At 51.4% G+C, this 17,416-nt stretch overlaps 1 protein-coding gene across 1 annotated transcript in view; it reads left to right on the top strand.

Moving 5' to 3' along the window:
• The first annotated feature begins 689 nt into the window (after positions 1-689).
• The window catches only part of LOC147095868 (gamma-aminobutyric acid type B receptor subunit 1-like), a 162,414-nt gene continuing 145,687 nt past the window's right edge, over positions 690-17,416 (top strand). The window contains exon 1 of the mRNA XM_085974875.1: positions 690-1,114. Coding sequence (XP_085831001.1) covers positions 890-1,114 — 225 coding nt within the window. The 5' untranslated portion in view covers positions 690-889. The remainder of the gene's footprint in view (positions 1,115-17,416) is intronic.

The following is a 17,416-nucleotide window of genomic DNA, read 5'->3' as shown; positions in this document are numbered from 1 at the left end:
TTAGTGGAGAGGTCCATAACTAGGGGGCTTAGATTTAAAGTAATTGGTAGAAGGATTAGAGGGGAGTTGAGGAGGACTTTTTCTGGAACTCACTGCCTGAAAGGGTGGTAGAGGCAGAAACCCTCATTACATTTTTAAAAGTATTTGGATATGCCCTTGAAATGTTGTAACCTACTGGGCTAGGGACCAAGAGCTGGAAAGTGGGATTAGGCTGGATAGCTCTTTTTCAACTGGTACAGACACGATGGGCCGAATGGCCTCCTTCTGTATGTATGCATGTCTGTCTGTGTCTCTGTATCGATCTGCCAGTGTGTCTATCTGTATGTGTGTGTGTATCTGTGTATGTGCGTGTGTGTATCTGTGTGTATTTCTGTCTGTGCGTGTATGTCTGTGAGTGTGTATGTCTGTGTGTGTCTGTATCTGTGTGTATGTGTGTGTATTTCTGTCTGTGTGTATGTCTGTATCTGTCTGTGTGTATATGTATCTTTGTGTGTGTGTGTTTGTATGTATGTGCTTGTGTGTCTGTGTATATCTGTGTCTGTTTCTGTGTGTGTTATATATGAGGATGATTCTCTGTCGGCATATATATCTGAGTGCTTTGTCAGTATGTGTGTGAGGATCTGTGTGTGTGTATGTTTGTATGTTAGAGGAACTTGTGCGTGAGAGAGAGGATACTTGTCTCTGTATATGGGTAAAATCTGTGTGTGTGTGTGTGTGTGTGCTCCGAGTGACATCACCAGGCTGGCTGACTGCAGTAAGATGGAGCTTGGTGCTGCTCTGCTGTTGGTATCGCCCGGCTTCGGAGCTTGGGGCCGAGGAGGATGAATTGGGGGCTCTGAGCATCTTTCAGGGGGACGGGGGGGGCCAAGCGGCTTGACCGCAGCGAAGAATGGCACGGACGTGGAGAACTCTCTGGCTGCTTGCACTCATCCTTCTGCCTCTTTCTCTAGGCAGCAAGCAGACCCTGTACATCGGAGCTCTCTTCCCCATGAGCGGAGGCTGGCCGGGTGGCCAGGCTTGTCTACCAGCTGCCCAGATGGCCCTGCGTGATGTCAATAACCGGTCTGATATTCTGCGGGACTACGAGCTGCAACTTATCTACCATGACAGCAAGGTATATATATATAAATATTACATATATATGGGAGAGGGGGGTTTAAAACAGAGCCTTGCTCTTTCAATAATAATAGAAAATAACAAATTGCATGCGTTCTGGAAAGAAAAATACAATGTGGCGATCGATTCAGCAGCCAGTGTGCAACATTTCAAATGAGAACTACCAGCAAGTTTTATCACCAGCATTTCGGGCGATTGCAGATTTCACTGGCGTTCTGTCCAGCTCAGTTTCACCTGCAAAATAACCTCCCTCTCTCTCTCTCTCTCTCTCAGGGGGGGATGCAATGAGATAAACGTGTATCCGAGTATAATTGTGTGCTTTGAGATGGTGTGTCAGTTGCGAGGAGAATGCAGTGTAACTGGAGGCGACTGGAATGCGTTTTGCCAGCGCAACCTTTAGGGGTATAATTGCAATGGCCAGATCTGTCTGTCTGTCTGTGTCTCTCTCTTTCTGTCTCTCTTTCTCTCTCTCCCTCTGTCTCTGTCTCTGCCTCTCTCTCTCTCTCTCTCTCTCTCTGTCTGTCTCTCTCTCCGTTTGTCTGTCTCTCCGTCTATGTCTCTATCTCCCTGTCTGTCTCTCCGCCTCTTTCTGTCTCTATCTCATTATCTCTCTGTCTCTCTTCCTCTGTCTCTCTCTCTCTGTGTCCCTCTCTCTGTCTCTGTCTGTGTGTGTGTGTGTCTCTCTCTGTCTGTCTCTGTCTCTATCTCTCTATCTGTCTCTGCCTCTCTCTGTCTCTCTTTCTGTGTGTGTATGTCTGTCTCTCTCTGTCTCTCTGTTTCTATCTCTCTCTGTGTCTCTCTCTGTGTCTACCTCTCTCTCTCTGTCTGTGTCTCTGTCTCTCTTTTTGCGTGTGTGTGTGTGTCTGTCTCTCTGTCTGTCTCTCTTCCTGTTTCTCTCTGTCTCCCTGTCTCTCTCTGTCTGTGTGTGTGTGTGCCTGTCTCTCTGTCTGTCTCTCTTCCTGTTTCTCTCTGTCTCCCTGTCTCTCTCTGTCTGTGTGTGTGTGTGTGTCTGTCTCTCTCTGTCTCTGTTTCTATCTCTCTCTGTGTCTCTCTCTGTCTCCACCTCTCTCTCTGTGTCTGTGTCTCTGTCTCTCTTTCTGTGTGTGTGTGTCTGTCTCTCTCTGTCTCTCTGTTTCTATCTCTCTCTGTGTCTCTCTCTGTCTCCACCTCTCTCTCTCTGTCTGTGTCTCTGTCTCTCTTTCTGTGTGTCTGTCTCTCTGTCTGTCTCTCTTCCTGTTTCTCTCTGTCTCCCTGTCTCTCTCTGTCTGTGTGTGTGTGTGTGTGTGTGTGTGTGTCTGTCTGTCTCTCTGTTTCTATCTCTCTCTGTGTCTCTCTCTGTCTCCACCTCTCTCTCTGTGTCTGTGTCTCTGTCTCTCTTTCTGTGTGTGTGTGTCTGTCTCTCTCTTTGTCTCTCTGTCTCTCTCTCTGTCTCTCTCTCTGATGTGATGGCTGCTTTGAGTAGATTTAACCCTGCTCAGCATACTTACCCACAGCACACACACCAAACAAACAGGGTTTATCAAAATTCATTTACAGCCCGTTGCACAGGAGAATGGGGGTTGTGAGCATCACTTAAACCAACGCGCTGCTATCAATCCGAATAGATTAAATATTGCTTGGGCGGCACGGATGATTTTTTGCAAATGCTTGCCCTATTTATTACTGCAGAAGAAAATTAAACTTGATTAGAATACAGAGAGAGAGATTGAGATTATTGCACTGTCGCTGGGGGTATAACAGCCGCCGGATGCACGATGCATGGTCTGATTGTAAAGGTTGTCCTTGTTAATGTGCATTGCACTGTCGCTCATCCACGGCGCCCTCTGCCAGCTTTAACCCTTCAAGTGCTGAATTCCGAATCAATTTCATTTACGTCCCCTTCCGCACTGCTCTTAAAGACACAGGGCATCTCGGTGGACGGAGAGATGGGGGAACACCGGTCCATCAGCGTTGGCCGATCTCGCCACCCATGCAATTGCACAGAGCCCCTAGGGGATCCCGTGAAAGGACCCGGCACAATGGCAATTGCTGATCCCTGATCATTTTGTCAACAGTTTTTCTATGCACTCCTTGCGGCGTGCTGAGGGAGCGCTGCACTGTCGGAGGTGCCGTCTTCCTGATGAGACGTTAAACCGAGGTCCCGTCTGCTCTCTCGGGTGGAGGTAAAATATCTCACAGCCACTATTTGGAAGAAGAGCAGGGGAAGTTCTCCCCGGTGTCCTGGGCCAATATTTAACCCCTCAACCAGCACCTAAAACAGATGATCAGGCCATTTATCTCATTGCTGTTTTTGGGAGCTTGCTGTGCACAAATTGGCCGCTGCTTTTGCTACATTACAACAGTGACTACACCTTAAAAGTACTTCATTGGCTATAAAGCGCATTGGGACGTTCTGAGGCCATGAAAGGTGCTGTGTAAAGGCAAGTTATTTCTTTCTTGTTCAGTGCGCTGCAACAGAGTATTGGGGCTTAGATGTAGTATCAGGGTGCCGCACCCTTGTTACCTGTCAAAGAAAGAAAAAAAGAAAAGGCTTGCATTTATATAGCACCTTTCACAACCTCAGGGCATCCCAAAGTGCTTTACAGCCAATGAGGTACCTTTGAAGTATAGTCACTGTTGTAATGTAGGAAACACGGCAGCCAATTTGTGCACAGCAAGCTCCCACAAACACCAATGTGATAATGCCCAGATAATATGTTTCAGTTATGTTGATTGAGGGATAAATATTGGCCCAGGACACCGGGGAGAACTCCCCCTGCTCTTCTTCAAAATAGTGCCATGGGATCTTTTATATCCACCTGAGAGAGCAGACGGGGCCTCGGTTTAACATCTCATCTGAAAGACAGCGCCTCCGACAGTGCCGCACTCCCTCAGCACTGCACTGGGAGTGTCGGCCTGGAGTTTGTGCTCAACTCTCTGAACTGGGACTTGAACCAGAGCGAGTGGGGGGGGGGGATTATTATGGGTTGAGGAACGGTCCCTAAGTGTGAATGCGGACCTAAAGTGACAGTAGAGTGAGGGGGTGTATAACGTGTTGAGGGATGGTCCCTAAGTGTCAATGTGGACTTGAAGTGACAGCAAAGTGAGGGGGAGTGTGTCACCCACACTCTCTGCCTTGAAATGCACGATTTGCGGAGGTTATTGTCACATTGCTATCAATCTATCACTGCCACTGATTAATTTGCGGCTGCTCTTCTCCATGCCATGCAGCACCATGCAAGACGACCGGCTAAATTAACCATGTGAATAACTTGGCACGTTTTAGCCCAACTCCTGCCTCAGCTCATCTGTTGCTGAAGCCCTCCTCCATGCCTTTGTTACCTCGCGACTCGACTATTCCAAAGCTCCCCTAGCCGACCTCCCATCTTCCACCCTCTGTAACCTTGAGCTCCTCCAAAACTCCGCTGCCCCGTGTCCTAACTCACACCAAGTCCCGTTCACCCATCACCCCCTGTGTTCGCTGACCTACATCAGCTCTCGGTCCGGCAACACCTCGCTTTTAAAATTCTCATCCTTGTGTTCAAATCCCTCCATGGCCTCGCCCCTCCCCTATCTCTGTAACCTCCTCCAGTCCCTACCACCCTCAGAGATCTCTGCACTCCTCCAATTCTGGCTTCTTGAGCATCCCCAATTTTAATCGCTCCACCATTGGCGGCCGTGCCTTCAGCTGCCTGGACCCTAAGCTCTGGAATTCTCTCCCTAAATCTCTCTGTCTCTCTACCTCTCTCTCCTCCTTGAAGATGCTCCTTAAAACCTACCTATGACCAAACTTTTGGTCACCTGCCCTAATATCTCCTTACTTGGCTCGGTGTCAAATGTTGTTTGATAATCGCTCTTTTGAAGCACTTTGGGATGTTTTTACTATGCCAAAGGCGCTAAATAAATGCAAGCTGATGTTGTTATAGATGCAACTTTAGCCAATTCTGACCAGCACGATCAGCCAGCTACAGAATGAATAACTCTGGGCGCTATCTTATGCTGAGTAATGGACATTATCTGGGGGGTTTTCTGAGCTGAACAGTAGACAGTAATTTCACACCTGAGAGGGCAGACGGCACCTCGGTTTGATGTGTCATCCAAAAGACAGCACGTTCGACAGTGCAGTGCTCCCTCAGCACTGCACTGAAGTGTCAACCTGGATTTTGTGCTCAAGTCTCTGGAGTGGGGCTCGAGCCCGCAGCCTTCTGACTCAGAGGCGAGAGTGGCTACCCACTGAGGGATGAAGTGGAGACTAGACAGGGGTGAAAGGTCACAGAAACCACCGCTAGTCCTGTAGGACGCAAGGCAGGCTGATCGTCACCTCACTTGCTGACCTATAATATGTGAACGGTTTTTGGTCTAATCCCTTGTCTATAGAATACTCACCACAGGAACCAGACTGCGAAGGAAAGGGGTGAGTGAGGTGCAGGATCTCTTTCAATGGGAAGCAGGCCGCTATGAATGGAGAAAGGTGTGTGGGTGTAACAATCTCCTCCATTGGAATGAGAAGTCACAACAGGTACATTCCAATCTGGGAATAATTAGATGTCAACAAGTGGCTGGCTTTTCGAGCATTTTCAGTATACAGGTATGGAGACCTGTAACACATGTCACACCGGGGGACAGAAAGCGTGACACATGTCACACCAGCAGACAGAGAGCATGACACATGTCACACCAGCGGACAGAGAGCGTGACACATGTCACACCAGGGGACAGAGAGCGTGACACATGTCACACCAGGAGACAGAGAGCGTGATAAACGTCACACCATGGGGTCAGAGAGCGTGATACACGTTACACCGGGGGGGACAGAGAGCGTGACACATGTCACACTGGGGGGGGACAGAGAGCGTGACACACGTTACACCGGGGGGGACAGAGAGCGTGACACGTCACACTGGGGGACAGAGAGCGTGACACACATCACACTGGAGGACAGAGAGCATGACACACATCACACCGGGCGGGGGCAGAGAGCGTGACACACATCACACTGAGGGACAGAGAGCATGATACACATCACACCGGGGGAGACAGAGAGTGTGACACACATCACACTGGGGCGACAGAGAGAGTGACACACATTACACCGGGGAGGACAGAGAGCGTGACACAATATCAAACCAGGGGGGACAGAGCGCGTGACACACATCACACCGGGGGGGACAGTGAGAGTGACACATGTCACACCGGTGGGGACAGTCACACCGGGGGGATCAGATAGCGTGACACACGTCACATCGTGGGGACAGAGTGAGTGACACATGTCACACTGGAGCGGGACAGAGAGCGTGACACATGTCACACTGGAGGGGGACAGAGAGTGTGACACACATCACATCAGGGGGGTCAGAGAGTGTGACACACTTCACACCGGGGGGAGGGGGGACACAGAGCGCATGACACATTTCCATTTGCAAATTTGCTGATGATACAAAGCTAGGTGGCAGTGTCAGTTGCGAAGAGGATGTGAAGAGGCTTCAAGGGGATCTCGACAGGCTCAGTGAGTGGGCGAGAACATGGCAGATGGAATATAATGTGGATAAATGTGAAGTTATTCACTTTGGTAGAAAAAACAGAAAGGTAGAGTACTTCCTAAATGGTGAAAGATTGGGGAACGCAGATGCTCAAAGGGACCTGGGTCTCCTTGTACATGAGTCACTGAAAGTGAATGTGCAGGTGCAGTAAGCCATTAGGAAGGCAAATGGTATGCTGGCCTTCATTACAAGAGGATTTGAGTACAGGAGTAAAGAAGTCTTACTCCAATTATATAGGGCCTTGGTGAGACCACACCTGGAGTACTGTGTAAATATTGGTCTCCTTAACTAAGGAAGGATAGACTTGCCATAGAGGGAGTGCAACAAAGGTTCATGAGATTGATTCCTGGGATGGCGGGACTGTCGTATGAGAAGAGATTGAGTAAACTAGGCCTGTATTCTCTTGAATACAGAAGAATAAGATGGGAACTCATTGAAGCATACAAAATTATTTCAGGGCTTGATAGGATGGTTGCTGGGAGAATGTTGCCCTTAGCTGGGGAGTCTAGAACCAGGGGCCACAGCCTCAGGATAAAGGGTAGGCCATTCAGGACTGAGATGAGCAGAAATTTCTTCACACAGAGGGTGGTGAATCTTTGGAATTCTCTACCCCAGAGGGCTGTGGAGGTTCAGTCATTGGGTATATTCAAAACAGAAGTCGATAGATTTCTGACTAGTAAGGGCATCAAGGGATATGGCGATAGGGCCGGTGAATGGAGTTAAGGCAGAAGATCAGCCATGATCTCATTGAATGGCGGAGCAGGCTCGAAGGGCCGAATGGCCGACTCCTGCTCCTATTTCTTTTGTTCTTATGTTCTTATGTCACACCTGGAGGGACAGAGAGCGTGACACACATCGCACCAGGGGAGACAGAGAGCGTGACACACATCACACCAAGGGGACAGAGAATGTGACACACATCACACCGGGGGGACAGAGAGCGTGACACACATCACACTGTGGGGACAGAAAACATGACACAATGTCACACCAGGTGGGGGGGGCCAAAGTGAGTGACACACGTCACACCGGAGGGGGACAGAGAGCAGGGCACACATCACACCGGGGGGGGACAGAGAGCATGACACATGTCACACCGGGGAGGGGGGGGGGAACTGAGAGCATGACACATGTCACACCGGGGGGACAGAGAGAGTGGCACTCATTACGCCGGGGGAAGAGAGAGCATGACACACATCACACCGGGGGGGACAGAGAGCATGACACACATCACACCAGGGGGACAGAGAGCGTGACACACATCACACCGGGGGGACAGAGAGCATGACACACATCACACCAGGGGGACAGAGAGCGTGACACACATCATGCCGGGGGGACAGAGAGCATGACACACATCACGCTGGGGTGACAGAGAGCGTGACACACATCACACCGGGGGAACAGGGAGCATGACACACATCATACCAGTGGGGGGACAGAGAGCGTGACTCATGTCACAATGGAGGGATGACAGGGAGCTTGATACATGTCATACTGGGGGGACAGAGTGCGTGACACATATCCCACTGGCGACAGGACCGGTGAATGGAGATGAGGCAGAAGATCAGCCATGATCTCATTGAATGGAGGAGCATGCTTGAAGGGCCGAATGGCCTACTCCTGCTCCTATTTCTTATGTTCTTATGTTCTTATGTCACACCTGGAGGGACAGAGAGCGTGACACACATCGCTCCGGGGGAGACAGGGAGCGTGACACACCACACCGGGGGGACAGAGAGCGTGACACACATCACACCGGGGGAGACAGAGAGCGTGACACAATGTCACACCGGGGGGGGGGGGACTGAGAGCATGACACACGTCACACCAGGGGGGACAGAGAGCATGACACACATCACACCAGGGGGACAGAGAGCGTGACACACATCATGCCGGGGAGACAGAGAGCGTGACACACATTGCACCGGTGGAGACAGGGAGCGTGATACACATCACACCGGGGGAGACAGAGAGCATGACACAATGTCACACCGGGGGGGGGCTGGGGGAACTGAGAGTGTGACACACGTCACACCGGGGGGGACAGAGAACATGACACACACCACACCGGGGGGACAGAGAGCATGACACACATCACACCGGGGGAGACAGAGAGCATGACACAATGTCACACCGGGGGAGGGCTGGGGGAACTGAGAGTGTGACACACGTCACACCGGGGGGGACAGAGAACATGACACACATCACACCAGGGGGACAGAGAGCGTGACACACATCACGCCGGGGAGACAGAGAGCATGACACACATCGCACCGGTGGAGACAGGGAGCGTGACACACATCACACTGGGGGGACAGAGAACGTGACACATGTCACACCGGGGGGGGTGGGGGACAAAGTGAGTGACACATGTCACACCAGAGGGGGACAGAGAGTGGAGCACACATCACACCGGGGGGGACAGAGAGCGTGACACAATGTCACACCGGGGGGGGGGGGGGACTGAGAGCATGACACACGTCACACCGGGGGGGACAGAGAGCATGACACACATCACACCAGGGGGGACAGAGAACGTGACACATGTCACACCGGGGGGGGGGGGGACAAAGTGAGTGACACATATCACACCGGAGGGGGACAGAGAGCGGAGCACACATCACACCGGGGGGGACAGAGAGCGTGACACAATGTCACACCGGGGGGGGGCGGGGGGGGACTGAGAGCATGACACACGTCACACCGGGGGTACAGAGTGCATGACACACATCACACCGGGGGGTCTGAGAGTGTGACACACACCACACTGGGGGAGACAGAGAGTGTGACACACGTCACACCAGGGGGATCAGAGAGCGTGACACACGTCACACCGGGGGGGGGGACAGAGTGTGTGACACACATCTCACTGGGGGGAAAGGGTGCATGACACACATCACACCTGGGGGACAGAGAGCATGACACATATCTCACTGGGGTGACAGGGAGCGTGACACACATCTCACTGGGGGGACAGAGTGCATGACACACATCACACCGGGGGGACAGAGAGCATGACACATATCTCACTGGGGGGACAGGGAGTGTGACACACATCACACTGGGGGGGGGGGACAGAGAGCGTGACACATGCCACACTGGGGGGGGGGACAAAGAGCGTGACACAATGTCACACCGGAGAGGACAGAGAGCGTGACACACATCACACTGGGGGGGACAGAGAGCGTGACACACACCACACCGGGGGGACAGAGAGCATGACACACATCACACTGGGGGGACAGAGAAGCGTGACACACGTCACACCAGGGGGACAGAGAACGTGACACATGTCACACCAGGGTGACAGGGAGCATGACACACATCACACCAGTGGGGGGACACAGAGCGTGACTCATGTCACACATGGGGGATGACAGGAAGATTGATACACGTCATACCGGGGGACAGAGAGTGTGACACATATCTCACTGGGGGGACAGGGAGTGTGACACACATCACACTGGGGGGGCGGGGACAGAGAGCGTGACACATGTCACACTGGTGGGGGGACAAAGAGCGTGACACAATGTCACACCGGAGAGGACAGAGAGTGTGACACACATCACACTGGGGTGGACAGAGAGCGTGACACACATCACACCGGGGGGGACAGAGAGCGTGACACATGTCACACTGGGGGGACAGGGAGCGTGATACATGTCACACTGGGGGGGGGACATAGAGCATGACACACATCACACTGGGGGGTACAGGGAGCGTGACACACGTCACACTGGTGGGTCAGATAGTGTGACACACATCACACTGGTGGGACAGAGCGCGTGACACACATTACACCGGGGGCATTACACCGGGGGGGACAGAGAGTGTGACACACTACTCCGGGGGGGGGGAACAGAGAGCGTGACACACGTCACACTGGCGAGACAGAAAGTGTGACACATGTCACACCAGAGACAGAGACCGGAACAAGTGCTCTCTGAAAATGGAAACGTTTCCATGAATAATGAAAGGTGGCCGAAGTGGGTTTTAATAACTTACATTTTTACACCAATTCCAATAGGTCATCTCTGACCACCAGAGTAATCAAGCTCACAGCGCACTTAGCACGAGGGTCCGAAATAGTCAATGAATCCTTGGAATAGTGCATAGAATTTCACTTGAAGGGGGGTAACTTGAAAACTCTCTTAAAAAGATAACGCTCAGTTCTCATTGTCTGTGGAGGGACTTTGATCATTTAAAAATCAAAACGGGTTAATAACAAGAATTTGTTCCTCTTTTTAAAAGTTGAAGCTCCCTCTGCACTGTCCCATCAAACACTCCCAGGGCAGGTACAGCACGGGTTAGATACAGAGTAAAGCTCCCTCTACACTGTCCCATCAAACACTCCCAGGGCTGGTACAGCATGGGTTAGACACAGGGTAAAATTCGCTCTACGCTATCCCATCAATCACTCCCAGGCCAGGTACAGCACGGGTTAGTTATACAGTAAAGCTTCCTCTACACTGTACATTCAAACACTCCCATGGCAGGTACAGCACGGGTTTGGTACAGAGTAAAGCTCCCTCTACACTGTCCCATCAAACACTCCCAGGGCAGGTACAACATTGGTTAGATACAGAGTAAATCTCCCTCTGCACTGTCCCATCAAACACTCCCAGGGCAGGTACAGGACGGGTTAGATACAGAGTAAAACTCGCTCTATGCTATCCCATCAATCACTCCCAGGGCAGGTTTAGCATGGGTTAGAAACAGATTTAAGCTTCCTATACAATGTCCCATCAAAAACTCTCAGGGCAGGTACAGCACGGGTTAGTTATACAGTAAAGCTTCCTCTACTCTGTCCCATCAATCACTCCCAGGGCAGGTACAGCACGGGTTAAATACAGAGTAAAGCTCTCTCTACACTGCCCCATCAAACATTCCCAGGGCAGGTACAGCACGGGTAGAATAAAGTGTAAAGCTCCCTCTAAACTGTCCCAGCAAACACTCCCAGGGCAGGTACAGCACGGGTTAGATACAGAGTAAAGCTACCTCAGCACTGTCCCATCAAACACTCCCAGGGCAGGTACAGCATGGGTTAGATGTAGAGTAAAGCTCCCTCTACACTGCCCCATCAAACACTCCCAGGACAGGTACAGCACAGGTTAGATACAGAGTAAAGCTCCCTCTGCACTGCCCCATCAAACACTCCCAGGGCAGGTACAGCATGGGTTAGATACAGAGTAACGCTCCCTCTACACTGTCCCATCAAACACTCCCAGGGCAGGTACAGCACGGGTTAGATACAGAGTAAAGCTCCCTCTTCAATGACCCATTAAACACTCCCAGGGCAGGTACAGCATGGATTAGATACAGATTAAAGCTCCCTCTACACTGTCCCATCAAACACTCCCAGGACACGTACAGCATGGATTAGATACAGAGTAAAGCTCCCTCTACACTGTCCCATCAAACACTCCCAGGACACGTACAGCACGGATTAGATACAGAGTAAAGCTCCCTCTACACTGCCCCATCAAACACTCACAGCACAGGTTAGATGCAGCGTAAAGCTCCCTCTACAGTGTCCCATCAAACACTCCCAGGACAGGTACAGCACTGGTTAGATACAGAGTAAAGCTCCCTCTACACTGCCCCATCAAACACTCCCAGGGTAGGTACATCACAGGTTAGATACAGAGTAAAGCTCCCTCTACACTGCCCCATCAAACACTCCCAGGGCAGGTACAGCATGGATTAGATACAGAGTAAAGCTCCCTCTACACTGTCCCATCAAACACTCCCAGGGCAGGTTCAGCACGGGTTAGATACCGAGTAAAGCTCCCTCTACACTGCCCCATCAAACACTCCCGGGGCAGGTACAGCACGGGTTAGATACAGAGTAAAGCTCCCTCTACACTGCCCCATCAAACACTCCCAGGGCAGGTACAGCACGGGTTAGATACAGAGTAAAGCTACACTGTCCTATCAAACACTCCCAGGGCAGGTACAGCACGGGTTAGATACAGAGTAAAGCTCCCTCTACACTGCCCCATCAAACACTCCCAGGGCAGGTACAGCACGGGTTAGATACAGAGTAAAGCTCCCTCTACACTGCCCCATCAAACACTCCCAGGGCAGGTACAGCACGGGTTAGATACAGAGTAAAGCTCCCTCTACACTGCCCCATCAAACACTCCCAGGGCAGGTACAGAACGGGTTAGATACAGAGTAAAGCTCCCTCTACACTGTCCCATCAAACACTCCCAGGGCAGGTACAGCACGCGTTAGATACAGAGTAAAGCTTCCTCTACACTGCCCCATCAAACACTCCCAGGGCAGGTACAGCACGGGTTAGATACAGAGTAAAGCTCCCTCTACACTGTCCCATCAAACACTCCCAGGTCAGGTACAGCACGGGTTAGATATAGAGTAAAGCTCCCTCTACACTGCCCCATCAAACACTCCCAGGGCAGGTACAGCACGGGTTAGATACAGAGTAAAGCTCCCTCTACACTGTCCCATCAAACACTCCCAGGGCAGGTACAGCACGCGTTAGATACAGAGTAAAGCTCCCTCTACACTGCCCCATCAAACACTCCCAGGGCAGGTACAGCACGGGTTAGATACAGAGTAAAGCTCCCTCTACACTGTCCCATCAAACACTCCCAGGTCAGGTACAGCACGGGTTAGATATAGAGTAAAGCTCCCTCTACACTGCCCCATCAAACACTCCCAGGGCAGGTACAGCACGGGTTAGATACAGAGTAAAGCTCCCTCTACACTGTCCCATCAAACACTCCCAGGGCAGGTACAGCATGGGTTAGATACAGAGTAAAGCTCCTTGTACACTGTCCCATCAAACACTCCCAGGGCAGGTACAGCACAAGTTAGATACAGAGTAAAGCTCCCTCTACACTGACCTATCAAGCACTCCCGGCGCAGCTACAGCACGGGTTACATACAGAGTAAAGCTCCCTCTACACTGTCCCATCAAACACTCCCAGGGCAGGTACAGCACGGGTTAGATACAGAGTAAAGCTCCCTCTACACAGTCCCATCAAACACACCCAGGGCAGGTACAGCACGGGTTAGATACAGAGTAAAGCTCCCTCTACACTGACCCATCAAACACTCCCAGGGCAGGTACAGCACGAGTTAGATACAGAGTAAAGCTCCCTCTACACTGTCCCATCAAACACTCCCAGGGCAGGTACAGCACGGGTTAGATACAGAGTAAAGCTCCCTCTGCACTGTCCCATCAAACGCTCCTAGGGCAGGTACAGCACAAGTTAGATACAGAGTAAAGCTTCCTCTACACTGCCCCATCAAACACTCCCAGGACAGGTACAACACGGGTTAGATACAGAGTAAAGCTCCCTCTACACTGTCCCATCAAACAATCCCAGGGCAGGTACAGCACAGGTTAGATACAGAGTAAAGCTCCCTCTACACTGTCCCATCAAACACTCCCAGGGCAGGTACAGCACGGGTTAGATACAGAGTAAAGCTTCCTCTACACTGTCCCATCAACCAATCCCAGGGCAGGTACAGCATGTGTACAAAGTGCCTTCTGTCACTCCAGAGTCCAAAAGACGCTCGGTTTCAGGTCGGGTTCCTTTCTGCCTGGTGATCTTACTCAGGTTAATGAAAGGCAGGAGCGCTGATCCCTGGTTCTCTCTCCCAGCTCCAGTCCAGTTAGCTCACACTTTAGCTTTTATTCCTCCAGACATGAGCTGGTTGGCCCCCTTCAGCCTGTGTGCAGTTTAATTGCTCACGTTAGCTGGTGCTACCTTTCTGATGTTAACAGACCGATAAAACATTTATAGCAGGACATCAAAATGAAGATAAATAGATGTCAGATGTAATAAGGAAAATCCCTCCAGACTAGGGTTCTGACAATGAAACGCTTTCATCCAACAGCTCACATTTACACAGACAGTCTGTTCCCAGAGGAGAGGAATAAACCTCTCACAAACCCTCTCACTGATCCTTTCCTATATTGTGGGCAATCTTCGCATAGCATTAACACCCTCATGTACGCTTTCTCATTCGCAGTCAGACACTGGGCAGCCTGTTCCCAGCGGAGGGGTTAACCCTCTCACCCACCTCTCCCCATTCACAGTCAGACACCAGGCAGCCTGCTCCCAGCGGAGGGGATTAACCCTCTCACCCACCTCTCCCCATTCACAGTCAGACACTGGGGCAGCCTGCTCCCAGCGGAGGGGATTAACCCTCTCACCCACCTCTCCCCATTCAGTCAGACACCAGGCAGCCTGTTCCCAGTGGATGGGATTAACCCTCTCACCCACCTCTCCCCATTCAGTCAGACACCAGGCAGCCTGTTCCCAGCGGAGGGGATAAACCCTCTCACCACCTCTCCCCATTCGCAGCCAGACACCAGGCAGCCTGTTCCCAGCGGAGGGGATTAATCCTCTCGCCACCTTTCCCCATTCACAGTCAGACACTGGGCAGCCTGTTCCCAGCGGAGGGGATTAACCCTCTCGCCCACCTCTCCCCATTCACAGTCAGACACTGGGCAGCCTGTTCCCAGCGGAGGGGATTAACCCTCTCACTCACCCACCTCTCCCCATTCACAGTCAGACACCGGGCAGCCTGTTCCCAGCGGAGGGGATTAACCCTCTCACTCACCCACCTCTCCCCATTCACAGTCAGACACCGGGCAGCCTGTTCCCAGCGGAGGGGATTAACCCTCTCACTCACCCACCTCTCCCCATTCACAGTCAGGTATTACGAACATACAAAGAAAGGAAGGATAGACCAACTGGTTTGACCCAAAGGGGTTTTATGACCTGGAAAGACCATTTCAATCCATCAGGCCTGTCCCGACCTATTGATGAGATCATGCACCACAGTGCCTCTTATATACATCAGTCGCTTCCCTCTCCAAATATCTTTTCAGCTCGTTACTGAATTCAGACACTGCGAGCCCGGCAAAAAGAGGCCAGCTCCTTGCCATCTGGTCGTTGTTTCTCTGTGCTGCAGGAGATCTTTCTTCGACAGTTCAGGTGAGTTTAATAATCACTGTTTGTCGTCATTGGCATCTGTTTTTAAACAGGCCCTCCAGGTGGCTACTAACGCAGCGATACAGCAATTTATATAGGGGACGTTAACACAGAAAAAAGTCCCAAGGCGCTTCACAGAAGCATAAATTTGCTGGGCTATGGGGAAAGGGCAGGGGGTGCAGGACTTATTGGATTGCTCTTTCAAAGAGCCGGCACAGGCATGATGGGCCGAATAGCCTCCTGCTGTGCTGTCTCATTCTATGAACAATGGACGTCACACCAACGAAGGAGACGCTGGGAGGGGTGACTGAAAACTTGGTTAAAGTGGTGAGTATTATAAGCATCTTAAAGGAGGAGAGTGCGCTGGAGAGGCGCAGGTGTTTAGGGAATTCGAGCTATACATAACCGTAAGGATTCCTGCGCATCCAGAATACAACATCCAGGGATTTCCTCGGAGCTGCTCCCCCCTCTGCCAACCGTTAACTGTGTGGCTAAGTTACAGTGGCGAAGTGGGAAGCTCCGAGGAGATCCTCGGCTAATATGTTTTCCTGCGGAAGTTTCCTTGCGAGTCCTTGCAAAGGCACAAGTCAGGAGTGTGATGGAATACTCCCCACTTGCCTGGATGAATGCAGCTCCAACAACACTTAAGAAGCTCGACACCATCCAGGACAAACCGGCCGGTTGATCGGCATCCCATCCACCGCCTTAACCATTCACTCCCTCCACCACTGGCACACCGTGGCGGCAGTGTGTACCATCTACAAGATGCACTGCAGCAACTTGCCAAGGCTTCTTCGGCAGCACCTCCCAAACCCGCGACCTCTTCCACCAAGAAGGACAAGGGCAGCAGGCGCATGGGAACACCACCACCTCCAAGTTCCCCTCCGAGTCGCACACCATCCTGACTTCGACATATATCGGCCGATCCTTCATTGTCGCTGGCTCAAAATCCCGGAACTTCCTCCCTAATGGCACTGTGGGAGCACCTTCACCACACGGACTACAGCGGTTCAAGAAGCCTTCTCAAGGGCAACTAGAGATGGGCAATAAATACCAGTCTTGCCAGCGACGTCCACAACCTGAGAGTGACTCCTGCCAAAGTTTTCTCGTGAGTCCGTTTTGCCCACGTGTGCACGCGAGGGAGACTGGGAGCGTCAGCCTAGCTTTTTGTGCTCAAGTCTCTAGAGCGGGACTTGAACCAGCGACCTTCTGACTCAGAGATGAGAGTGGCTACCTATCGCACTAACTTGGTACTGAGCGTCTTAATAAGCCACGTAGAGGAGATGGGGAGAGTCTTTCTGAACATGAGCTCGCTGTACTGAACTGTCTGGAGGAGGCCTGCGCGACGGAGAAAGATCGTAGGGAGTTGAGAGCAATTGGTTTCCCAGGGTCGTGACATCACGCTGATCTGAAATATCGATAGGAAGGCTATATAAACATACTTAATGCGTAAATAATTTTAAAAAACATTATTTCCTCTGCCGGTAAGTGTGAGAAAGGAACTAGTGTGCTAAGCCGTGGGAGGCATAAAGCAAGCTCTTCCGCCCCGAGCCCAAGGGACAGAGTGACTGAGCACTTGGACTAACATGAACTGATCAGGGAGAACCAACATGGATTGGTAAACGGTTAGTCATGTCTAAGGAGCCTAGCTGAATTTTTTGTGGATGTCACTAAAGTGGTGGATAAGGGAATGTCTGGATGTTATTTATGTGGACTTCCAGAAGAACATAATATAAGAACATAAGAAATAGGAGCAGGAGTCGGCCATTTGGCCCTTCGAGCTTCCTCCGCCATTTAATGAGAGCA

This window comes from Somniosus microcephalus, unplaced genomic scaffold, assembly GCF_052327205.1.
Source record: "Somniosus microcephalus isolate GS21.2 unplaced genomic scaffold, FLI_Smic_1.0 unresolved_chr1, whole genome shotgun sequence".
NCBI lineage: Eukaryota > Metazoa > Chordata > Chondrichthyes > Squaliformes > Somniosidae > Somniosus > Somniosus microcephalus.
This window is presented reverse-complemented; position numbering and strand designations above follow the sequence as displayed.